This window comes from Cavia porcellus, unplaced genomic scaffold (genome assembly GCF_034190915.1).
Source record: "Cavia porcellus strain 051 isolate PalLab524CR breed Dunkin Hartley unplaced genomic scaffold, mCavPor4.1 scaffold_16, whole genome shotgun sequence".
In the NCBI taxonomy this organism is placed as follows: domain Eukaryota; kingdom Metazoa; phylum Chordata; class Mammalia; order Rodentia; family Caviidae; genus Cavia; species Cavia porcellus.
In genome coordinates this window covers 40,539,838-40,566,955 of record NW_026947499.1, presented here as the reverse complement: position 1 = coordinate 40,566,955, position 27,118 = coordinate 40,539,838, and the positions used below count along the sequence as shown (strand labels likewise).

At 43.0% G+C, this 27,118-nt stretch overlaps 1 protein-coding gene across 1 annotated transcript in view; it reads left to right on the top strand.

Annotated features, from left to right (window-relative positions):
- Grin2a (glutamate ionotropic receptor NMDA type subunit 2A) overlaps positions 1 to 27,118 on the top strand; it is a 420,257-nt gene continuing 393,139 nt past the window's right edge. Inside the window, exons 1-3 of the mRNA XM_063226505.1 lie at positions 1 to 1,087; positions 1,659 to 1,849; positions 3,290 to 3,721. Coding sequence (XP_063082575.1) covers positions 3,308 to 3,721 — 414 coding nt within the window. The 5' untranslated portion in view covers positions 1 to 1,087; positions 1,659 to 1,849; positions 3,290 to 3,307. The remainder of the gene's footprint in view (positions 1,088 to 1,658; positions 1,850 to 3,289; positions 3,722 to 27,118) is intronic.

Genomic DNA, 27,118 nt, shown 5'->3' with positions numbered 1-27,118 from the left:
CTTTTGTTTGGTACAACTTAGCAGACAAGAAGGAAGCGAGTGGGCAACGTAGATGTCTTTGCTTTCAGGCTTCTGGCTTTCTGAGATCAGAAGAGTGGGTTCTTGTACGGGGGTGGTGAGGCACACGGAGATGCATCGGAGCAGACTCTCTGTGCGGGTGTGTGCGTGTCGGCGCGCCTGAGCTTGGAGGGGAGATCGTCGTACCCAGCGCGAGGCGCTGGGGAGGAGGAAGCGGCCGCAAAGATCTGAATAATTGATTCTTCAGCTGCACCAGAAACCCGGGAGCGGGCGGAGAGCGTGGTTCCAGCACCACGGACAGCGACACGCGCCGCCGCAGGACCCCGGTCAGCAGTCAGACACCTATCGGCCTTGTTCGTCGCCCAGCGCTCCGGGAGCCGGTGGCCGCGCTCCGCGTCGCCGCCGCCCGGGGACTGCGGGGTCTGCCTCAGCCCGCCTCCAGGAGGACGGCTGCGGGCGGAAGACGCTTTCGCCCGCTGGAGCTCCAAGCGCCTTCTGTTTGCGTGGAGGCTGCTGCGTCTGGTTGGCTAAGAACAAGTCCCTAAGTTGGCTTGGTGGGCGCCTTCCTTCCTGTTCTTCGGAGGCGACCGCGGCAGGAGCACGCCCCAGGAATCTTTGCCAGTGGCGTGAGCCAGGACAGCCAGGCGCTCTCTGGACTCCCGCCGGGAAGTGGGGAACCGAACGCTCAGCGCGGCGCTGGCCCCGCAGCCAAGGGCCCCGAGGGAGCTGCCTTCTCCCGCCCGCGCCTCTCTCGGCCGGGGACCGCGGGGATCCCCGGCCACACGCGCGCGCGCGCTCCCACACTCACACTCGCACACACGCACACTCGCCCTCACGCACACACCAGCCTGAAGCGGGGCTGCGGAGAGGGCTCCCGGGCGCGCTCAGAGGACCAGGCAGCTGCCATCCGGAGTGGGGCAGGGGACTGAGCTTGGGGTGTTGGAGAAAGACTCAGAGAGCTTGGCCGGAGCATGGGGCCGGGTGAGCGCTGAGAGTCACGGCCGCAGCCATCAGCCTTGGAGATGACCAGGAGCGGCCACCGCTGAGAACTATGTGGAGGGAGGCTGCGGTGAGTGGTGGTGCGGGGCGCGGAACCCGGGAGGCCCTCTCGGGAAGGGGGCGGCGGGAGGCCTGGTTAAGAGGGGGCGGCAGGACCGCCAGAGGGTCGCTACGTGGGAGTGATCGCACCTCCCTCGGGGATCCGGGACCGCGGGAGCCCGCGTCCTTCCCTCCCCCTCTCCTCCTGCCAGCTCGTCGCAAACTCAGCCAGCGCCCCCTCCTTCCCCCTCTTTCCTTCCCTACCCCCCTTGTTCAGCAGCTTCTGGTCGCAAAACTCCCAGCAGCCGGCGCCGGGGAGGTGGTAGGGGGTGAGGGTGGAGGTGCCCAGTTAGCTTCTCGTGGGTGGCCAGCTCGGGGCTCCCGTTCTCCTATGCACCCCTGAGCTGAGCTCGGGTTATCCGCTACAGGGACTGGATCCGCACTGAGGGCGTCTGGGCATGGAGCTCAGCTCTTCCTCTACAGTCGGGTCCCCAGGCGCATAGGGGGGCTGTGAGCACTGCAGACTGCAGCCTCCCCCCAACCCCCCTTCCTCCGCGTCGGTGGGCTGACCCTGCCACTCCATCTGTCCTCCGCCCTGCTAGAGCCCTGCTGCAGAGCCTCCGGCTGGGATAGCCGCCCCCCGTGGGGGCGATGCGGACAGCGCGGGACAGCCAGGGGAGCGCGCGGGGGCCGCAGCATGCGGGAACCCGCTAAACCCGGTGGCTGCTGAGGCGGCCGAGATGCTCGTGCGCGCAGCGCGCCCCACTGCATCCACGACCTTCTCCGGCTACAGGTAAGTCCCAGCGGGAGAGACTGGTTTGGTGGGCCCGGGAAGAGAGAGACTCGATCGGAGGGAGATTGGGAGAGGGATCGGGAGAGAGGAAGCGAGAAAGCGGGAGAGGAAGACCAGTAGTGAGGCTCGAGAGGAGCACCAGGGGGCGCTGCGGCTCCGCACTCCACGGTGCTCACCCAAAGAATACCAAGGCCGGCGCGAGTTCGCCCCAACTTCCTCCTGCTCCAACAGCGCCCGGCCAGAGGGGCGCGCGCCTGTATACGCGTGCACGACCGTGCTGATATTTGCAGGCAAGAGCGGCGGCACGCCTGGCGCGGTACAGGTGTGTGCCACGCTTGAGGACGTGTGAGGATTCTAAATGTCTGTGAGCATCTCTACGGTGTCCTGCGGAAGTGCGCAGAAAAGCGCGCGTGCCTGTGAGCGTGTGCAGCTAACTGCCCACGTGCAACTAAGATTTGGCAACAGGGTTCGAAGTGGAAAGGTTAGGGCGGAGCTGTACAGTCTGCGTCTGTCTGAGAGCTTCTTGGGAACCTACCTTTCTCCCCACACACGTTCTTTGCTGGCTCCCACGCTCTGGTCCACGGGGACACGCGCCTACTCTTCAAAATTCTGCATTGCACAGGCACGCACTACAGAAGGTGTGTGTGCGTCCACGCGCGTGAATGTGTAGGGGGCGGGTCCTGGGGCAGCCTGCAGGTGAGTGAAAACCGCTTAAAGCCCCTCCACAAGACTTGGGGCGGGGCGCAAGTTAACCCAGGCAACCCAGAACCTTGATCCTCATACCAGCGTGCTCATTTCTAAGCGCATGGGAGGGTACCCTGCAGGAAAGTAGCGAGGTCTGCACCAGTTGCAGCGCGTGAAGTGCGGTCTGTGGCGCACCCGGCCAGCTCGCAGGGGGTGGGGTCAGTTAACTAGCTCAGCCGGCGCGCAGGCTGCGGTGTGCGGGTGCCGCCTCCGCACGCCAGGGCTGGTCTGTAGTTTGCTCCGCGTAAGCAGGGGGCGGGGTCGGTAATTTGTTCCGCGCTGCCCTGGGGGAAAGAGGGGAAGACAGAGGGTTTATTACTTGCAGCCACGAGCTGGGTGGTGTCCATGGCTGGTTTGGTGCTCCCAGGCTGTGGTTTGCAGCTAACTTGGGGAACACGGCGGGGAATGTGGGCAGAGTCTGAAATGGGGAAATGGCTGGGGATAGGGGCAGAGGCAGGATACGAGAGTAGGCTTGGGGACAGAGGTGGAGAATTTGGTCATTTAGAGTTGTAGACAGAGTTGGAGATGGATGGAGAGATGTAGATGGCGTCGGGGATGAGGAATGGAGACAGTGACCACCGATGCCCATGCTGGGGTTGGGTTTGTTCCTGACCCATAGGGCAAGGCGCAGGGTCGGTGCTCCCTCTCCTGTGTGCCCCTTTTTCACACCGCCCTGCCTCTCACTCCACCTTGCAGGGACCGTAAGTGGCGACTATGGGAAGACTGGGCTATTGGACCCTGCTGGTGCTGCCGGCCCTACTGGTCTGGCGCGGTCCGGCGCGGTGCGCGGCGGCGGAGAAGGGTCCCCCAGCGTTGAACATCGCGGTGCTGCTGGGTCACAGTCACGACGTGACGGAGCGTGAACTCCGAAACCTGTGGGGCCCGGAGCACGCGGCGGGGCTGCCCCTGGACGTGAACGTGGTAGCGCTGCTCATGAACCGCACCGACCCCAAGAGTCTCATCACGCACGTGTGCGACCTCATGTCTGGGGCGCGCATCCACGGCTTGGTGTTTGGGGATGACACTGACCAGGAAGCTGTGGCCCAGATGCTGGATTTTATCTCCTCGCAGACTTTCATCCCCATCTTGGGCATCCACGGGGGTGCATCTATGATCATGGCTGATAAGGTAAGGCTGGGAGGAGCTGGCTGCCAGGATCCCAGAGAAATCATCGCTGGTTCTTGGGCTCTGCTGGCATCTGTCTTGACCTGGAGTTGGGAGGACTTGTCTCTGGTGAGAATCAGGCCTCACCTCTCCAACCAGAAATGAAGGGAAATATCCCTTGTCTAGGTTTTGAAAGCAGAGTACGCAGTCACCTACTTCAGTGTACCAGGAAGGGTGTGGAAAGAGTTGGCGCTGGTGGCAGTGGAGTGTTTGGAGACTGCCAAGCAGTGCCCAGCAGAAAGCATGGGAACACGCAGACTAATATGCTTCATATTTGTATAAAATTGACCTTAACTGATGTTTTGGGGGAAGAGTTCATTTAGTTCCTACTTGTGGTGAGTACTAGAACTATTTTTAAAAATATTAAAGGTGAGTACATTGTGAGACAAAATGTGAAGCTTTTAAGTAAAGTACAAAAGGATTAAAAAAAAAATGTTAAGGTTCCCCAGACTGCAACAAGAAGAACAGAGGTGATAAGCCTGAGGAGCCCTGGGCTAGAGAAGTACGGATTAAACCCTTTTCTAGGCGTTGAGGTGGGGATACTTCCAAGCCCAGAGCATGGAGAGCCTGACACTTTTCTCACAAAGTCCTTGTGTGAATTGGCCAGATGCAGGAGTTGACTCTCAAGGATGGATCTTGGTCTTGAAGTTGAGTCTTGAAATAAAAGAAAGTGTGCTCAAGCCTCTTGACATACGATGAAAGGGTGAGCCTTTTTGTGGATGTCCAGAGAGCCCTGGGTTAGAGAAAGTGGGGAGAAGTTGGCTTGAGTGAGAAGTCATAGGACCTGGTTGGGAATTAGGCTGAAGAGGAAGATGGGAAGGAGGATCCAAGGGAGAAGTAAAGTGAGGAAAGAGGAAAAAAGGGAAAAGGATTGGAGTTGTGGGTACACTGTAACTCCATGTGAGCCCCAGGAGAGATCAGGGCATTGAAAAGGAGAGGAAAGCACGAATACACACACGTGTGCTGGTCTCTGCATGGAGACCTTCTTGGAGGTCCTTAGATAGCAGGAGACATCCTAGTGGAGCACGCAGACATTTGTTACAGCACTTTCCTTTCGACGCTGTCAAAGTACTTTTGTATTTATCAAACCCTATTCTGGCTCTGCTCAGCACTTCTCACTGACTCCTTTGGGAACTCTGTTAATTCTTTCAGGTCTCCTGGGCTGCAGCACATTCAGCTGAAACACACAACTGATGCAGTATCTTTTTAAACATTCATTTAAAATGATTTGCCACCTAGCAGAATCCTGATGAGTGGAGTATTTTCTCTCAATTTTAGCTAGGCTCTTTTCTGTAATGAAAAGAGAACCAGCTGAGCTCTGCCCCCAATGAATAGGCCATTTCAGAATTAGACAGGGCCCTAGGGTTTGCTGGAGCAGCAGGTGAATTTGTAGTGAAGTTAAGATACTTGACTAAGATCATGCAGTAGGTGATAGAGCTAGATATCTGGATTTCTAATCTCAAGCTTTGAGCTTACATCCTGCCAAATCAAGCCTGTTCTTTAACTTTGTCATACCATACTTAAGAAAGACAAGAAATCCATCTCATGATATGGAGAAGTACAGTGTATACAGTGAACCACAGCCTAGAGAGAGGAGCCAGGTGTCCCATGAAGGCATGAACATGGAGAAAAAGAGTGCTTCCCAGCAAAGGTTGAAGGTGTGCCTTTGGGATATAAATATTGATACTGGTGCCTCTTCCTTTCTGAAGTTTTGACTTAAGGAGCAACACCTAAGAAATAATAACCATAATGAAAGTGAAATTTCTCGATCCATGAGGGGCCAGCACACCCAACAGAGAACAGGGTGAGTTGGGGAAGGTAATTTAAGGCCAGGAGGCCGGGGTAGCCTCCGTCCCCCTTTCTTCCCAGTCTGTGCTGGCAGGTCTGTGCGATAGGCTCTCCCTTGTCATGAAAGGGGCATTAAAAAGAGAATTTTGAGAACTGAGAGAATATGGGACTACGCTGCCTTTTTGTGGGATGAAACTGCTTTATGGGGATGTGAACAGAAGTGTGATCCCCCTTAAGAGTACAAAAAAGAAAGGGACCAAGACAGAAAAGTGCATTTCCAGAGAAGACAAGATTAGATGGAGAGCTGAAGTACGGGGGAGGAGAAAGAAGGAGCTCATTGGCTCAAAAATGGTGACAGGAACCAAGTACTTTCCATTGTTGTTGGTGTCATCAGGGTTGCAGAGATTGCCCCGCCCTGTGATCTGGTGGAACGGCAGTGAGGTAAGGCGAGAGGGAAGAGCATTGAAGAAGTCAAAGGAGACAGTGCTGGGGACATATGCGAGGTCCTATGTGTGGGGTGGGCAGGTGGTTTTGAGAGTAGATGGTTCAAGGATGGTATTTCCCTTCCATTAGTGGCACAACTCTTTGGCAGGTGCCTTTACCACCTGGCTAGTTTAGAGTTGAGTGCTTGGTGGGGTTTGTTTGGCTTCAGAGAAGCAGTCATGTGGTGCTACCTAAAACTCTGCCTTGCGTGGGTGTGCCCGCAGAGTTATGACCACGAAGTCTCAACCTCCCTGAATTGACACGTACCCTTGGTCTCCCCCTAAGATGATTCGGACTTGGTAAGGTAGCTTAGAGCACCCCTGTGTTGTTTTTATTTCTAAGTTGAAGGCATGTAGATAAGATGGGGTATGTGTTAATTCTACATATACCTACCATTTACTCTGGTTAATTTTATTATCAGTGAAACTGGAAACCACACACACCCTGCATTTTCAGCTTTCCCATGGCCTGTGTGACTCTTGAAGTAAAGAACAAAGCCTTGTAACGATTGATATGGTGTTAAGTGGCAGGTTTTTGCAGGATCAGTTTAGCCTACAACAGAAGTATTAATTTTTTCTCGTATCAGTGTGTGGTCTGGTTTTGTAATAAAACTGGTTAACATAATGCTTGATGTACACAAAGTTGTAATCTTATTGGGGTCTGGCTGTTTGGGCTCTGGCCAATTAAAGTAGATGCTGGCTTCAATATTAGTCCCCAGTAAATCCAGTGAATGGACTAGGCTGTGACCTTTCTTCTCAGTGTCCTGCTGGCCTCACACCCCATCCGGGGTGCAAGAGGCAAGATTAAGTCTACTCACGGCAGTCCCTTCTCTGACATTTGCTGTGTGTGCTAATTCTGTACGTACCCCGTCTCCTCCTGGAGTAAAAGTCCACTGAGGACAGGCTTTCCTGTGACAGTTTATACATCAGAAACTGAGTTCTGGACAGAGTCAAGCTTGATACACTGTGAGGTTATTGTTTTTTTGTCTTTTTCTTTTGTGTTCTAGATTTTTTTTTCTCATTGTGATGTTTGGTAATGTTAAATTAAAAATATAGTCTTAAATAAAGTTTGAACTTATCTCTAAAAATACATATATGTGTATTTGAAGTAGTGAGTACTGTTCTTCACAAACACTATAAAAATGATTATTTTTAGAGCATTTAAAAAAGTATACTAAAATTTAAAGGAGAAAATGAAAATTTTGCTTCAAATTCTATTACCAGGAGTAACCACAGATGACATTTTGGTGTGTTTCTTTCTAAGCTCTATTGAGTTACAAGTTGAGGATTGTGTTAGATATATGGTTTGGTTTTGCTTATTGTACTTTGTAGGTTTCTGTAGTTAGAACACTAAAGTTTTTCATTAATGCTGTAAAAATCTCAGCCACTATTTGTTGAATATTTTCTCTGTCACTCTCTTCCCTTCTGGATATATCTATATATCTATATCAATATCTATATCTGGAGATATCTAGATACATTATTACAAGCTCAGACCACACACTGATACATCCAGATACACACACACACACACACACACACACACACACATATATATCATATATATTAGTCATATATATATTAGTTATATATATATTAGTTTCTCAACCAATTCTCTATGAATCCTAATGTAAATTTTTTTTTTGGCTCTGTATCTCTCTGGGCTTTGAGACAGTTTGTTTTCTCCAATTCTGTGCTCCTGTTAGCTAACTTGTTTCAATTGTGGCTAGTCTATTGATTTATTTGTTTGACTTTTAATTTTAATAATGATACATTTTATTCGTAAGGTTTACTGTTGGTCTCCCTTCCCTGTTTTTTGTAATAAGTGATTTAATGAGGCACTCTTCATACTTAGTGAATGTAAATCCTTACTCTGACTCTTCAAGGAATTAATATATACTTATTATTACACTTTTCTCCAATTGCTCTAGAATCTTTGTTTCAATTGTAAATCCTTCCATTGGTAGTATCTATTAATTTGAGTCTTCATGTATTCTCTAATTTTTGTTTGTGAACTTATCTTCATTGCAATTTTAGACTTCCTTCTGCTGGCACCTGTGGGATGTGTGCTTTTAAACCATAGCTCATGTCAACCACTCAGTTCAGAGATTTCTTCCTGCTCTACCCAGTCTAAAGTGCAGGCTCAGGCTGACGTCGCTTGCTGATAACTTTGGGGCACCTCTTTGATGCACACAGGGTCCTTCTTTAGGGCTGTGAGCATTGGTTGGTGGTAGAGATGTGCCAGTGTTTTCACAGCTGGTAGCACAGTGCCACTGTACCCTATGACCTCCCCCCCACTGCCTGCCTGGGGTTGGGGGAGCTGACACCTGATTCCCATGGTTCATATTAGACCCCCCCCCCCAAATTATGTGGCTTTGACTCCTATTTGCAATTGTAGAGTCTTATCTGTTTTATTTTATTTTATTTTTTTGTGGTGTTAGGGATTGAACCTAGAGCCTCATGCATACTGCAGAGCCACACCCCCAGCCCAGAGTCTCAGCATTTAATATATTTTAAGGAGTCCTCTGTATTTTGATCTGTGAGTCTCTCATCTTATTTCCAACCAATACTATGTACATTTTAAAATAACTGAGGCATTCTCTATAAATTCTACATCTTAAAAGTGAAGGAGAGCGTTACTGAATGTATTCACTCTGATTTTGAGCCAGTTTTATTTCCCAACCTGTTTTCATGTTTTTAAAACTTGATTATATATTCTTGGAATTTTCCCTTATCATTAAATAGCTTTCTCAAACTTGATTCTAAATGGCTGCACAGCGTTCTCTTTATACCACAATCATTTTAATCCTCTGTTTTTCCACCTCTAGTGAGAGTCATTTTGGTTTCCAGCATGTGTCCTTTTTGGTGCTCTGCACTGGTCTTGTCCTTTGTATTTGCTACTTGGTAAATGTTTGTTGATCACATAATCAAGTCACTGGCTCCCGTTCGAGCTTACTGCTGCTTCCAGATGAGCATATCACAGTGAATGTGGTTTAAGCCATTCCATGCAGAATCTGTCCCCTAAATGCTGCTTGAGTTTGTTCATATGTTTACTAAGTCTTCTCTCTCTGGTGTGATATAATTACCAGCCATCCCGGGGATTAGCATGAATTGGAGTTACATATAAAAGGCTCATGGAGCACAGCTGAGTAACAGTTTGTCAACAGGAGGTGGAAGTTGTGCTCTTGACATCAGTTCCAGAATTGTGATGAGTGATGGGCCTTCCCGTTAACACTGAAAGGGCAGACAGCAGATTTGAATGTGGGTGAAACCCACTCAGCTCCTGATGAAGGTATCTCCTGGGAAATGGGGAGGCCTATCTTTAGCCCTTGGATAAGGCTGGCAGTTGCAGTCATCTGCTCCCCCTCACCTAAGTCATCAGAGAGCAACAGGCATCCTTCCAGCAAGCATGACTAACACCGCAAGTGGCCCTCAGGGTTATTGGTAATTGCTTGGGCAATTAATAGCTGCGATCTGGTGCATTTGGATATTTGTCTTCCCTGTCTTTCCTCTGGTAGCTTTGGATAGAAAAAGCTGCCCTAAGTAGAGTAGGGGAGGAAGAGAGAGAGAGGGTATAAAGGAAGAGTATACCCTGAGTTTCGGGTTTGTCCTGTTACCATGTAACTTTGAATTAGTTGCCAACATTTGAGGGGAATTTGCCAAATTCCCCTCTAATCTACTCTCTTCCTTTCCCCTCCCTTCTGTTCTCTTCCTTGTGCTAGGGATTGAACCCAGAGCCTTTTGCATGTTAGGCAAATTCTCTGTCACTAAGCTACATCCTCAGTCCCAAATTGCATGCTTGTTCTGGGAAAAAATCAGGCCTGTCCACACTGGGCCCACATCCTCACGGCAAGTGGCTGGAGATTAGCAATTTCTCCCCCACCCCCCGACAGTTTTGGAGAGGAAAGTGTCCTTCCTTTCTTCTGTCCCCACCTGCTCATTTCCCTCACTTATGTTATACTATTGGCCCTGATGTTCATGAAAAAAATAGCTAGTCTTTGTTCAGAGGGCCTTTCCTGGCCATTCTCTTCTTCCAGGGACTGCTCCTTAGCATGCAGGTGGTTCGTCTATGGCATGCACGTGGCCATGTCCGTGTTGTGATCACTGTTGCTGTCATTAATCTCCTCTGATACGTTTTCTTGGAGCACCAAGGCCTTAAGTCTATCTTAGTACAACCCTAGGGAGCTACTGCCAGTCAATCTTGGTTGGATGATCCCAGAAAATATTGGACAAAGAGTCCAAGGTCCTAAATTTCATTTTGGAATGCCAGTGTGACCTTGGGAAAGGATCTTTTCCTTTGTCAGCTTCTAGTCCTCCATCTGTAAAATGAGAGTTGGGTGATGTGTTCTCTCAGACTCCTCCACTCTCTGGAAAATTTATGTGCATTCAAAGAAAGACAGGCAAGAAACATGAAATGTGAACAGTGGTTATCTTTGGGTGCTTGAGTGAGATCGCCGGGATATAAATTTGGGTTTTAACACTTACCAGTTCTTTATGTCTTTGAACCTCAATGTATTCACCTGTAAAATGGGACAAGAGAGGACCATGTTGTGAGACTTAGATACACTCATGCGTATAAGGACATAACTCAGTGCTTGGCTCATAATTACAGGGATCGTGTTATTACTTTTGCTACATTTTGTAGTTTTAATTTTTTCCCAATGTACGTGTACTCTCTGCTAACCCAGGAAAAAACAATTAAAGGTGATACGATGCTATGAAAGTATACCCTGAAAGACAATGAAACAGATCCCACAAAATGCTCAGAAATGGAAACTCAGTTAAGAAATGATTCATATATGTTGGAGCATCCAATGATTCTTTTGTCTTCTTAAGATGCCTTGTCATGGGTGGTTTATCCCAGCAGACCAGAAGTTAAAGGTGGTTGATGTGAAAACAACTTTAAGAAGAAATTATCTCTTTGACCTTTGCAAACTAAATGACAACACCAAATGGACCATATGTTTGCGCCGGGCTTAGGGCTTTGGAATGCAGACATTAATAGTTTCTCATTTTGTCTTTGCCAGGGAGTCATGACTCAGTGGTAACCTGGGGAATCTGACAGTCCCAAAAATATTTGTTTAAAGAATCTTTGTTTTCAGATGAGGAAATAAAGATTCTGAGAGAGTCAGGGATTTGTTCAGAGGCACGCACGGTTAGAAGACCTAAGGTTTTGGGTTCTTATTCACTTGATCTTATTTTGTTAACCTTTCAACTTCATGACCATGGACACTGTTGGTTTCAGGAAGGGGATTAGATTCAACACAGACAATCTTTAAAAATTTCAGACCACAGATTTTGTTGTTAATGTTTTGTTGTCCTGAGGTGGGGATATAGTTAATGCCTGTCAGTCAGGCATGAGGTTGTGAGTTTGATCTCTGGTACCAAAACAAACAGATCCACAAATATATATTGTTTTAACTTAGATGAGTAAGTAAGATGCTGAGGATGCAATTAAAATTCAAAACTCTTCCCAGAGTGAAATGATAGACCTATACCATAGACTGTTTCAGAAGTCCCTCCTCCATCTGTAAGTGACAAATGATATACAATTGACAAGTAATTTACAATTTTCAATTTGTGTGACACAAAAATTGAAAAATGATGCACACTTAAGGTGTATGTACAAAGTAATGTTTTGAAAAGTGTGTGCATTGTGCAGTGAATATGTTAGGCTAAGCGATGTATTCACACATCTCACATAGTTATCTCTTTATTTTTATTTTTAATTTTTGACACTGGGATTGAACTCATGACATGCTGGGCAGCCGGTTATGCCGCTGAGCTAACCCCCCAGCCAGTTGTTTTTTTAAAAATACATTGATTTACTCTCTTGACAAACTAGAATACAATACATTTTTATGAACTGTGAACCACAGTCACCATCAAGTATATTAGGTTTCCAGAACTTATTAAAATATTTTATAAGAGAGAATTCAAATCTTTTGGCCAATGTCGCCCCAAGGGTTTAAGAAAAATTTGTAGCATTTTGGGAAGGGATAAATGACTTTGTAAACTCACTTGGAATTTACTTATTTATATTTTTTGCTAGTATACGTTTGTGATACATACTAATTATATTATCTTGGGGAATTGGTACACGTACATATTACATCTGAATCAGTGTTATTTATAAAAAATGCTTGGATTTTAACATCGTTGGGCAAGGCGTGCATTTCAGGTTCACTGCAGCCCCTCCCATGCGTGGCCTCTTGTCTTGCTGGATTTGCCCGTTTATGTTAACTCCATGTTATCTGTAAACATTGGACATTATGATACCCAGTTACAGGGATTTTCTTTATTTATTCGCTTGCTTATTTTGCTCTGACAATAAACTTAGCAGATTCTAAGTCACAATATAGCTCTTAAGAAAGTAGAAGACAAATCTCTCAAAATATAATGTCTAAATCTAGGGAGATGATAACTCCATTACATTGCCTCATTTTCTAGAAGGGCTTTCAGATACTAGTAACAGAAAATTTGACCAACTGTGGCTTAATCCATTAAGATATTCGACCTTTTATTTACCAAGGCAGGCTTAGTGACTCAATCACCCATAAGAATTTAGGTTCTTTGTATTTTATCTTACTTTACTCAGCAGTTGGGTTTTCTTAGTGACAAACAGCTTGCCTCTGCTCCAACCATCACATCCTCAGATACCATCTTTACAAGCAGAAGAAAATGGAGAGAAAAAGAAACTTTTCCCCACCTAGAACCTTTACCTCCTCATTAAATAGATTTCCCCTTACATCTCACTAGTCAGAAATGGGTTATATTCTCAGCCTTCAAACATCACTGATAGAGAATCTAGGATTCTTCTCTGAAAATAGGTAATGCTGCCTAAGCAGAATTTGTTGTATAACAAGGATATAGGAGCAACACTTAAGTACAATTGATAATATCCCCGGCAACGTGAACACCGTTATCTTTTGAGGTACACTTAGTTCTAGAGGATACTATTTAAAAATAGATGCTGAAAAATTGCAGTATATGCAGAGGAAGGACCTACAGGATTGTGAGGAATCTAAATGAAATGTGGTAAATGCCACAAGAAATATTTAGGGATGTTCACCCTGCAGAAAGGAAACCTCAGAGGGCATTTTAAAAATATGTTCAGATGCCCCCTGGCCTGCTACAGGGTAGAAAGATTATCCTTGATCTTTTTTCTTGTTGTTATTGCTCTGGGGACAGAGTTGATTGTGAAATGAGAAGAAACAAAGTTTTAGTGTGATAGAGGAATAAACTTTGGCAATTAATCTTCATAGAAGAGCAGGTGTCTGTCAGGATGTGGCTGAGCTGAGTGAGTGCCTGACTGCTGGGAAGGGGCAGCGGACTGGGCTTGCGCTCGGCAGGCTGGGTAGGGTGACCTCTTGATTCTTCAGAAGCTCTGTGTCTCTCAAATCCTTGATTTTTTTTAAATCCCCAAACCCTGGAAGTTTAAGCTCTTCAATTTGGCTGAAAATCAACATCCTTACTTTCTCTGAGTGTGAGTAATTCAGTATAAATTTGCCTTGCATGGGGGAGGAATTTATGATCCCTGCATCATCACCTCAAATCCCCAAAGGATTTTACATCACCCTGAAGGGTAGATGATATTTGAAAAGCAGGAGAGCTATGTATATATCAACTCAACGCACACACACACACAGATAGACACAGACACACACAGGCACAGGCATACACAGGCACACACACACAGACACACACACAGACACACACAAAGACAAACACAGAGACATACACAGAGACACAGACACACAGACACAGACACAGACACACAAATACACAGGCACACACACAGAGACAGACAGACCCAGACATAGACACGGATACACACAGACATACACACAGACACATACACACAAACACACACAGACACACATAGTCACAGAGACAGACAGACAGAAACACAGACACACACAGATACACACAGAGACATGCAGAGACACACACAGACAGACACACACACAGACACATAGACACAGACATACACATAGACACAGACATACACAGACACACATAGACACACAGAGACAGACACACAGACACATACACACAGACACACACATAGACACAGACACACATAGACACAGACGCACACAGACAGACACACACACATAAGTAGGTCACACACAGATACACACATAGACACAGACACACAGAGACAGACACACATACATAAGTAGGTCAGTTGGCGTCATTTACTAGTGGAAATGTTTTTGGCTAAGAAGCTCATCTACAGAAGATGATGTTTGGAATAATTGCTAATGATCTCTAAATAGGGTATGTTTGCAAATGCGTTGAGTTAATCATCATTACTTATTAAAGTATTTGCACATTTTCTTTGCACCTCTCAGGATAATAGGTAGCACTGTTTATATTTTAGAGTTGGACCTCTCTCTGATTTTTCAGTTGTCAAACTGTTCTTGATATGTCTGCTGCTCTGCCCTGCAGTTTGAACATGTGCTTATGGTGGAAAGTGCTCTCAGTGGTGTTTTGCTGCTTCTTGACTTCCCCTCCTCCTCTCCCATATTCTCTCCAGGAAAAATGAAGCCTGAATATGTTCCCTTCATAGCATTTCTCCAGGAAAAATAAACTCTGAAGTTGTTTTCTAACGCCTTATCTTTCTCTGATTTATGACTTTCCATATGATGGAAAAGGTATTCTAATTACTGTATGTATTTAATTTGAAAAGGTGAGTGTGTACAGAGCAAAAAATCTAAAGAATACCACATAGCATTTGAAAAGACTGTTTGCTCAGCTGTGCATTGCTGATCTCTGGACATTTGCCCCCCTCCATGTTGCCCACTTGGAGAGGAAAAATGTTAATTGAGATGGCAGTTTATTTCCATTTGTAATTTTTGCTGAATTTGGGATATCACAAGGATTCTTTCCTCTTTACAATTACAACCCTAATTTTAAAGAGATTAATCATTTTCTGCCAGTCCTTAGCATGGCCAACTTGCCAAAATGACATAAACTCATCCTACAGTATAAGTGGTTGACCCTCACACTCACTCGAAGAATTTAAGATGGTGTGGGAAAAATGAAAAATAAAAGCTAATGTTTTGAAACAAGAAAGAGGGTATATGGGGAGTTGTGGACCACTTTGTAATCTCATGAAGGCCAGTACCATGCTATTTTAAAAAATCATTATAGTTTTGTAATGTAACTTGAAATGTAGTATAGTGATGCTGCTTGCTTTTAATGGATAAAGAAAATACGACATCTATCTATCTATCTATCTCAGCAATAAAGAATGATAAATAAGTTTTTGTAGGAAAATAAATGCACCTTGAGATCATAATGCTAAATGAAATAAACTAGACACAGAAAGTGAAGTATCACATGATTTCGCTTGCTTGAGAAACTCCACAGCTATAAAATAAAATAGAGATGCTAGGAGTCAGGAAGGTCGACTTTGTGGAGATGAGAGGGAGATCTGAGTGTAGGGGATACGGAGGAAAGGAAGGGAAAATGAAAACAATCAAGATACGATGTGTATATGTCAGCTTCCCTAAATGAGTGTACTAATTACATATCACAAACATCTGCTAATTTAAAAAGGAAACAAAAAGAAAAAGCATGCAAATTTTAATTAATTAATTTTTGACCATTTGATTTATTTTGTCTTTCTGTAGTATGTTATAATTGGAAAGTGTGATACTCCTCTTCCTTGGCTAGTCCCATCTCCTCCTTTCAAACTGCTTTCCCCTTAGACTGCCTTCTTTTCTTTCCCCTTTTCACAAAAGCTCGGTTTTCATTTTATGAACAGACACTTCTCAGAAGAAGTACAAATGGCAAGTGAACATAAGAAAAACATGTTTAACATCACTAGTTACTTGAGAAATGCAAATTAAACCAACATTGAGAGTCCGTCTCATTCCAGAAAGAATGGCTGTTATTAAGAAGACAGCTAATAACAAATTATCCTACTTTTCTCATTGTTTTTTCCCTTTCCACCTTTCTCCCTCCCCTCCCTACTTCCCTATTCTTTTTGAACATTTTTTCCTATTTCACTGTATCTATTGTACATTTTTGTTTTTATTTATATCTTCAGTTTATCACACTAGAGAGATGATGCAATCTTTAAATATACACGGTCTCAAAGCCATCCATTTAGTTATAAATGTCTCCATTTTATCTTTCTTCATGGCTGAGTAATACTCCATTATATAAAGAACACATCTTTTTTATCCATTCAATGGTTGATGGGCATTTGGGCTGCATCCATGATTTATCTATTACAAATTGTGCTGCTACAAACATGAATGTGCACATAGTGGTGTTTTATGATGCTTTTAAGTCTTCTGAGAAGATACTTAGAAGGGGAGTAGCTGGGTCAAATGGGACTGCTAACCCTAGATTTGAGGAATCTCCACACTGATTTCCACAGTGGCTGCACCAGTCTACACGCTCATCAACACTAGAGAAGGGTTCCTTTTTCTCTACAACCTCTACGTCCTTGGATTAAGGCCACTTTTACTTTTTCTTGTATTTTGCTCCTTTATTGCATTGAAAATCTCTAACAGTGGATATCCTTGTCTTGTTCCTGAATTTAGAGTAAAAGTTTTCTGTTTTTGACCATTTGGTATGATACTAACTCTTGGTTTGTCATAGATTACTTTTATCAGATTGAGATAAAGACAGTCTATTCCAGTTTTCTTTAGGGTTTTTATCATTAATGGGGACTTGTCAAATCCTTTGTCTATGTCTACTGAAATTATCATACAATTTTTGTCCTTTGTTCTGTTATTTTAGAGTGTGTTACAGTTTTTGATTTGAGTACATTGAACCATCCCTGCTTCCCTGGGGTGAATCCTACTTGGTCCTGGTTATGATTTTCTCGATGATTTGCTGCATTGTTTGCCAGTATCTTATTAAAGATTTTTGTGTCTGTGTTCATTAGGAGGATTGGCTTGTAATTTTATTTTTTGGTTGAGTCTGCCTCTGGTTTTGGTAGCAGGATAATACTTGCTTCCAAGAATGAGTTTGAAAGAATTACTTCCCTTTCTGTTTCATTAAAGAGTTTGGGGATTGCTGGCATTAGATTCTCTCTAAATTTCTTGTAGAATTCTACTGTGTATCTGTCAGGACCTAGGCTTTTCTTTGTTGATAGGTTTGAAATTACATTTTCAATTTCATTGCCTGATATTGGGTTATTTAGAATTTAATGTCTTCTTGATTCAACTTTGGTAGTTCAGATGTATCTAGAAATCTGTTCATTTCATCTGTGTTTTCTGTTTCATTAGAATAAAAGTTCTCAAAGTAGGTATTGACAGTCTTCTGGATTTCTGTAGAATCTGTTGAGATTAGCATGAAAAATTTTAAAAAATCTAATGAAGGCTATGGGCCTTTTCATATATCATTATATTAGATTCCATGCATAACATGTGCAGTTGTAGGGTTTACAGACCCGTTGAAACCCACTGGAACTGATTTACAGTAGGCCTCCCTTACTTGTGCCTTCCCTTTCCACAGTTTCAGTTATTCACAACCAACAACAGTTTGAAAATACTAAATGGAAAATTCTAGAAATAAATGATTCATATGTTTCAAATTGTGTGTATTTTGAGTAGTGTGATGAAATCTTGTACCCTCCTGCTTTGCCCAGTTTGTGATGGAAATCATCTGTCTAGTGCATCCTTGCTGTATATGCTACCTGCTGATCTGTCATTTAATAGCTTTTCTGATTATCATATCAGCTGAGATGTTGTTTGTGTGTATGTGTGTGAGAGAGAGAGAGAGAAATCACATTTTCATGTAATCTTATTATAATACGTTATTGTTAGAGATCCTTTTGTTAGTCTTTATTATTGTTATCTCTTACTGTGCCTTATTTGTGAATTAAACTTTAGCATTGGTTGTGCATGTGAAAAGAACACAGTACATATAGTTTGTCACTGACTACAGTCTCAGGAATCTACTAAGGATTTTGGAATTGTCCATGGTAGATAAGGGAATGTATTTATTGGTTTGTTAATGTGATTATTCTTCACATATTTATTGAGTCTGTGACTTGGGAGAAAATGTTCTGTAGACAGATCTGTGATCAACTTGTTTGCTCTGGTGTGACTTGGAATCGAGCTGGTGCTAGACTTGGAAGCTAAGTGTGATGCATCCGTGATCAGGATGGTTGAGGGAATGTGGAAGAAGGCATCTTCATTCAGAGGCCTCAGAGGTAAACTGAGAACTGAGGTGGTTCCTGCAGGCTGCCATCCAGCTGGCTGAGGTGTTCTGCAAAGTGGAGGAAGCTGGCTCATGGAGGAGTAGGATCAAGTTTACAATCTAAGCCCTTCTCTCTTCTTAATGTGTTAGTCAAGGCTGCCAGGTTTGAGTGATGTTTTGATAGCTCCTGAATTTTCCTTTGGATGGCATATCTTGCAATCACAGCATTGAGCTCTTTGCTGATTCCTGTTTGGTTGTCACATATGGCTGAATGTCTCCAGCTCTAACTTGTCTTTTCGAATTAGAGATACCGAGCCAGGAAGAGTGAGTGGCATTTGTAATACATATTGTCTCACATGTCTGTAGTCCTAGGAGTGAAAAAAATGCATATTTTCCAGGAGAATTGTTTTAAAACTAAAATATCTGTAGCACTGAGGAAATGTAATATTCGTTGTCTTGGGTAAAATATATCCAGAACCACATGAAGAAGCTATTGAATGTAGAAAGGAAGGTTTATGTGAGAGGAAGTGTGGATTTCATTAGGGGGATTTTGGAAATGACCTTGAGTGAAGTCCTTAACTTCATGGTCAAACCTGCATGTTAGTAATTGCTCTTGGTTTTGCCAATTGGTATTTTTTCTTCCTTCCTTCCTTTCTTCCTTCCTTTTTTCCTTTCTTCCTTCCTTTTTTCCTTCCTTCCTTCCTTCCTTCCTTCCTTCCTTCCTTCCTTCCTTCCTTCCTATTTAGGAGAACTCAAAACATTTTTATCATTGAAAATTTCAAAGATATACAAAAATAGAGCTCTATGTGTCTGGCTTGCACAGTTATTGACACGTGGCCATTCTCATTGCATCTGTGCTTTCAACAAATTCAAGGCATCACTCCATTTCATCTGTAACTATGTCAGTATATAGCTCAAGAAGATAAGAAATTAACACAGTGTTAAAAAAGTAAGTGCATCTAATATAAAAGTGATCTAATGCAGGTGCACTTTACAGGATTTGTGAAATTCAGAGAAGTATAAAGAACATTAAAATTGCTTTTAACTCATCATCATAGACAGCTGCTGTTAATATTTTGGGGTATCTCATTCTAGTCTTTTTTTGTGTACCTTATATACAAACACATATATACACTGATTATATAATTTCACAGCTTGTAGTTTAACACTTTCTCATGAGCTTTTCAAATTATTGATAAACATTTTTGTCTGCCAGACTTTTTGTTCCGTAGATGCACTATTATTTGCTAGCTAATTTAGACTTCTTCAACTTTGTTGCTGTTAAAAGCCAATACCTTGCTAGGTATCTTTGTAATGAAATGTCTGCATTGCAGGTTATTGGTTTTGAATAGAATCTGGCACAGTAATGAGTCACTGTGCATAAAGAAATTTAAGAATCTTGACACACACTGTTCATTAGTTTCCAGAAATATTGGACCCCTGGCTACTGCCAATAGCTGTGTCTTAAAGCAAGCACTTGAAAGAAAAATGTTTCTAATTGGCTAGATGAAACTCTTTATCTCATTGTTTTAATTCACGTTTCCCTTACGACACCTGCTGTGGGTTTATATTTTAATTTAGTCAGAACTTTTATATTCCCTAGGTGTTGCATATCTTAACCTCTTTGATATTTCCTATTGAGAGAGTGAAAAATCTCAGATGATGATAGATTCCAATACAAAATACTGTGAAATAATTTGAATATGTACAAAAAATAAATATTTTGAAGCCTGGCAGGGAGTTCTATGACTATTCATTCTTAGTCATCAGGCCTTGCTCAATTGTTGTCTCTATATCAAAATTGTTTTAAGAACTGCTTTAAAATATAAAATTTCCCAGCAGAAAATAATTTTGTGGGACCTGATACTATGATTTGTCAGGAGACACGGTGAAGAATCACCTCCAAGTGGGCTGGAGATGGGTTCATTTCATCCACTTTATATGAAACAGCGGGAAAGTAAGGCTGTGATTTGTTCTTTTCTTTGGAAAAATCTCAGGCAGGGCACACATGGGACAGAAACTACCTTACAGTGCAAATGGGATAGCTCACAAAAGGCAGGGAGTAGCTGTTCTCTGTGTCCATGTGGGGAAGGAGGAAATGACATGAGTTTAAACAGGAGGAGCTGCTTGGGGTCAACGTTGCCAGTGTGAGGAGTTCTCCAGATCCTTACCTCCTAATACAGCAGCATCACGGATGCACACAGAAGAGCTGCTCCTTTTGTGAGACCCTAAAGCTTCCTTTGTTCCAGGCATGATTCTTTTGATGATTAGGAGATGGAGGGCCCCTGAAAGGGGGGTGAATGTAGGGGATCACTGGAGGGCCCATGAGGATGTAGGGCTTCACGGCTGACACCGAAGCAGGTCAGTATTTTAATAATCAATCTAATTTTCCAGTATCAGAGGGATCTTGGACTGGGCTACTCTTGAGATCTCATGTTTTTTTATGCACTGTGCGTGCAGGGCAGTGGACCAGAACTGGGCACGTGGTGACCGTCATCTTTGTCCCATGTCAGTCATGCCCTGAAATGGACAGGTCTGGCTGACGTGATTTTGAAGGACGGTGGATCAGAACTGTCCTTCCTTCTCACATTCCCGTCATGTCTGGCACTTTGGCCCTTGTCCTGTGAGTTGATTTTCTAGCCATCCTTCATCCACACACTCTGCCCTGGCAAACAGCGTTCCCTCTACCACCCGCTGCCTTGTCCAGGGCAGTAGCTTCCCCAGCACTGTCTCCACTGGAGGTGGACAAAGGGACCTGTTCAGCCTCTGATTTTGGGACGTGACGTGGTTTTTGTAAAAGCATAAAAATAATATTGTAACTTGCCAGAGATACTACACAACCTAAATTAACTTTGTTAAAGATCAATTTTGGTATAAAGTTTCAGTTACATTGAAGGAACAGGTTTTTGTGAGCCGTTATACTGTGTAGTGATGATAATTAATAATAATGTACTTATTGTATGTATAGAGATTGCTAAAAATAGTTTTAACCTCATCACCTCATAAAAATGATATGAAAATTAGTTTGATCCATTCTTTGTAGAATGCCTATGTAGATCAAAACATCACATTATAACTCATAGTTATATGATTTATAATTATTATTTGTCAGTTAAGATTAATGAAAAGGAAAAAATAGAAACAAATGTTCAACTTTCAAAAGAGACCTGTGGATATGCCTTAGTGAGAGGTTTTTCAAATCCTGGTGGTTCTCAGGGAAGAGAGGCACATCTGCGGTTTCAGCTGAGGATGAGAGGAACCTGGGATGTTTCTATTGCTCTGAGAGTATTTGGGGTGAATTGTACCCTCCCAAGTCATAATCCCCAGAAGCTCAGAATGTGGATGTATTTGGAGTCAGGATCTGTCAGTGTCATTAGGTAAAGTGAGGTCATATGAGTGGGCCCGATCCAGTGTGACTGGGGTTCTTCTAAGAACAGATCAGGACACTGACAAAGAGAAGAACCATGTGAAGACACAGGGAGACGGCAGTCGTTAAGGAGCCATGGAGAAAGGCCTGAGAAGGAACTACTTTGTTATCACCTTACTCTTGGATTTCTGGCCTCCAGAACTGTGAAAAAATAAATTTCTACTATTTAAACCATCCGGTCTGTGGTGCCGAGTTATGATAGCCCAAGCGGAAGAATTCAGGGAGATCGAGAGCTTTAAGCTTAATTCTAGCCCTTCTTTCTGCAGGTCTCCTGTACTTAAGCTGGCCTGCAGGAAGGGGTTAGAATTCCTGGTCCAGATCTCAGTCTGCCATCCGCTCCCACACCAACTTTGTTTTATGCGGGTTTCTGCAATAAGTCAAACCCCTGGTTTGGAGCCTTCTTAAAGCCCTTCTAGGGCTTCCATGTTTAGTGTGCTTTAAGAATTGTTACTCAAATAGCCTTATCAGATAATAAACCCAATCATGGCCCTCCCTGAAGGTGTCCATTATCCACAGAAGCTGTGACTATGTACTTATATAGCAAAAGGGACTTTGCCATTGTGATTTTGTTAAAGATCTCGAAATGGGAAGATTATTTGGATTATCCAGATGGGTTCAGTGTCCTTACCAGGGTCCTTATATAAGGGAAGAGGGTGGTCGAGAGTCCAAAAGGAAGGGTGCCAACAGAATCAGTGGTGGGAGGGTTGTGCTTTGAAGATGGAGGAGGAGCCACGAAACAAGGAATTCCTTGGCTTCTGGAAGTAGGAAAAGACAGGAAACAGCTTTCTCCTGAAGAGCTTCCAGGATGAACAAACCCTGTCATCTTCTTGATTTTAGCCCACTGAAACTCTTTTTCTAAGGGTTCTAGAACTGGAAGACAACAGATCTGGGTTGTATTATGCCACTAATTCTATAGTAACAGGGAAATACCAGGGTGCAGCTGATAAATGTGCACTCTGGAGACTAGACTGGGCCCCTTGTGGCCTCCTGTCTGTGTTTATTTTAGAATTTTATGCAGATTATGGTTCTTACCTCATAATGTAACTAAATTGGTATGAAGGTCAAAATAATTAAAAAGTGACTTACCAGATGTATCAAATTTTCCTTCAAGTAGGAAGTAGTCAAGGCAAAAATTGCTCTGGGAAGTGCTGCTGTGTGTGTTCTGTGCACTGCCAGACTGTGCATGCTGGGCTGTGCATGTCTGAGAGCCTTGGAGAGCACGAGCCTTGAGCCCAAACAACCTTAACCCTCTCCCCTTGACTCTCTAGCTCTGTGTCCTTGGGCAAGTCTCAGTCATTTGAGCCTAAACTCTTCACTCTATACAGTGAATTGATAGTAACACCAATATTGCAAGATACTTGTAAAGATTAGAAATTATTTGTAAAAAACATATAGTACATTGTTAGGCAGGTAAGGTAGGATATTTTTTATAACGAGCATGTCTTTATACCAATATATTCTATCTTTTAATACTTCTAATTCTTGCAACACAGGAATCCAAATCCCCATCTTATAGATGGAGAGGCCGAGGCCCAGAGAACTTAAAAGCATGTATTCAAATTCACATCCGTGGATAGTATAGAGTCCAGATTTGAATCCAGCTGGCTTGGCTTTGGCATTGCTGACAGGTCATCCTTTCTTGTGGAATGTCTGGTGCATTGTAGAGTGTTTAGCAGTATCCTTGGGGTCTACCTAGCAGATGCCAATGACCATCACCAGTGTGACAAAAATTTCCCCAGTTATGGCCATATGTCGCATGGGACATAGCTGTATACACAGCTGGTGTAGGTTTTGAAGACTGGTCATTGGGAAATTCTGTCTGTGGTAAGAGCTTTGTAAGTGAATTTTTTGTTACACTTGGGCTCTACATTTTATCAAACCTTCAAAGCTATAAATAGATGTGTCTACTGGTATTACCCCAAATAGCCTTTACTTGTTGATCTTTCAATATTCATCAGATATTGTGCTAATCTGACTCCTACTTGGGTTGGAGGGTTCTACAGCCTGAGATTTTCCCATGGTGCTATACTACAGGGACAGATACATACATAACGTAGATTTTGCTAATAGCTAGTACTCATTTTCCTACGTGCCACAAAGTATTGTACTCTCCATACTCAGTCTATGTTTAATTTCCATATTGACTGTATGAAGTTATTAGAGTTGACCTTTGGTGTACACAGGGGTTGTTTCAAGAATGCACTATCTTTAACTTGAATGACCAGGAAAGTGTGAAAGGTGAGCCTCAGAGAAGCTCAGGGGCTTGCTGAAGGACATTTTCTTTCCTGAGTCCTGGTCCTTGGGTCACCTGGCCAATCAGATTCTGATTATGAGTACTGGTCAAAAGACCAACAGGGATATTCATTTTCTGTGATGGGAGATGATGAAAACCAAATCTCTCTTTGATGTCACTTTACCCCATGCACCACACTGCCTTCAGGTGAAAGGCAAACTACTGGTTATACAAGTCCTCTTGATTTTTGACTCCTGCTGACCTTATTAAGCTCAACTCAGTTCTGATTTTCCAATTTGCCCTGCTTTGTATTTTCCAGAGAGGGCTCTGCAATTCTACCTTCCAGAAAAGAGTATAAACCAAAGTAAGTTTAGGAGATGCTACAATCACAAAATCATTGGCTATTTACAATATGGAGTAACCTACTGAAGTCTCTGGGAAGACTTGTGCTATAGACATTGTTTAAACTGTACTTAATATTTCTCAAATCTATTTGCTCACAGAAATCTTTTGTTTTTTCTATATCTGTTTTTGTTGGCTTGAAAAATGTAGCAAGAAATCTTTGTCTGCTCTGATGCACAGGTACTTTTTGGGTATTGTTGCTTTTGCTCCCCTAGTGTCCTTCAGAATTTATCTCAGAAATCATGTCTTGTGGGATACTTTAGACCAATGTCTCCTACAGAAGCAGGGCCTTTTCTGTGCTTTTGTAGCTTTTGTATTTGAATCATTTATTGGTTGATTTTGCCTGCCTGGCATTTTTTTTGAGGAGAGGAATCATTTCTTCACTGTTCATTCATTCACCAGGTCATCCCATATATATATTTTGAGTGTCTCCCATATACTGAGTGTTCCATAAGCACACTGTGGAAACGGACTACTGGGAGAATAATGTCCCTGCCCTCATTGAGCTTATATTCAAGGTTATGAGGATAAGACAGAGACTTATGATAAATATGATATAAAAAGTACAGTGAGTGTTTGTTATGGTTTGCATCTAGATGTCCCCCCAAAGCCTCATGTGGTCATAGAGTTTTTTGGGACATGGCTGAATATAGAGAGTGTGATTGATTCTTAATGCCATCCTGGAATGAAAGGTACTGGGATTAAAGATGGGTGATCGCTAGTTCACTGATTGGATTGGCTTTACTCCAACCCCATAGACTGGATACAATATAAGGGGCACAAAGAGGCTTGTCTTCCTCCCTTGTTGCCTTTGCTGTCTTCTGCTGCCATGAATTGTTGCCCCTCTTCCATGTACCAGCCTGACTTGGAACTAGCTACCTACTGAAATCTCTGCAAACTATGAGATAGAGAAACCTTTACTCCTTTAACCTTGCGTGTTGGGTATTTTGTCTCAACAATGAGAGAAAAGTAAGACAGTGCTTAAATTGTTACAGTAAATCACAAAAACCATTACAGTAAAGACAGGTTGTCATTTATCCCTTTCATAATCCCCTTTGCTTTAAGCACACTTATTCCATCACTCTTGTGATTTTCTGGAACAATTCTGGAAGTCATCTTTCTTGAATATCTTTAGCTGCACTGATGTCTCTGTGTTAAAATCCTGAATTGATTCAAAATGTTTTTCTTTCATGGTCATTTTGACTTTGAGGATGAGACATAAATTGCATGGTGCCAAATACAGTGAATCAGTGCATGAGGACACACCATAATGTTTTTACAAGCCTGCCTTTCCGTTGGATGGCACTGGGCAGCAGTGGTCACTGTATTTTCAGTAACAACTGTAATGGCACTGGTGAAAGAGAAACTCCAGAACTGCTTCAGAAAGTAGCAAGGATAATAGGATAAGTGTGTTTGAAGCAAGGGGAAATTCAAGTCGATGGGAATTATGCATCTTTTACTATCATAAATTAAAAATAACACAAAGCTTCCTATACATTTACCATATTTTTGATCATTTTTTGTATATATTTTTAGATTGCAGGAAGTGCTAAGATAAATAGATGCGTGATGGCAGGATGCTCTTTGGGATGGACTTGCAGGAAATCTGTGTTAGCTAGGATCAGCTGGGTTATGCTGCAGAAACAACAGTGTCTGGCTCCTAATGGCGCACAGCATCAAGACTCATTTCTCACTCATGCATCAAGGTCAGCTAGGTGTCCCCAACTTCCTTCCATTTGGGGGCCCAGGTGGAGCACAGCCAGTTGTCATGGAGGGGAGGAGTGTGACGAGTCATGCATTGGTTCTTAAAAGCTTCAACTCCTATTTGATTTGCTACAACTAGCTGAAGAGGTTAGGAAGGTCTCACTTGCTCTGGGAAGAGAGAGGAACCAGGACACTGAATGTGTAACTTTAATGACCACAGAAACTCTCGGAAATGAGGTGTTTTGAGCAAAGCTCTTAATGCAAGGAAGAGAGAGCCATGTAGCTATGGGGGTAGGGACATTCAGGGTGGAGGAAACATTTGTTAATACCTCAATCCTCCAGCATTCAGTATGGGATATGGCATGGGGTAGGTGACCAGGCAATGTTTATGGAATGAATATTTTGAATTCTACAACTTGCTGCATTGCGGAGATCTTTCCATTCCAGTTGTCCAAAGGGCAGGTGTAGGTGATTTGGAAGGCAGATTTGGAAAGGACAGAACACACCTAATAAGAAAATGTGTTTAATGTTAGAGTCTCTCAATTAGCGATCTTTGTCTCTGGCTACATAATTTTTTTTAAAATTTTACTTAAGGAGAAAAGAAAAAAAAGCAGGGAAAGGGTACAAGTTATACAGATTTACAGAAAAAAAATGAACAGTAGGAAATCACTAGTTAATGGATTACATATTGTCATCTTAGAAATAATTCTTCAAGTCACAAAATTAAAGCTTGTAAAGTGGACATTCCATCAATGATACTGCAAACAGTTCTGTTCATTGATCCAATTAAACTCTGTGATATCATTTTCTATCTTATACACTTAAATATACATGCAGTTATATAGTTTGGAGCACTTTCTTTTCCTCTCTTTTGTACTATGACTATTACACATTTTGGGTTTCATTGCTCCCACGGTTCTTATTACTTTTTTGGAAGAGAGTAAAACCAAATGTGACATAACAGAACAGAATCGGTGAAGTCAAAAGGGTGGACATAATAGATAATGTAAAAACATAATACAAGGTGATCAACAATAGTTACCATAATGCCTCCCGCTATCTCTAATAGAATTGCCTATATCGTTAGTTATAATACAATTGAACAAAACAGTAAAGAATAAAACAGACAAAACCAAAACATTGGAGACATTGTAGGT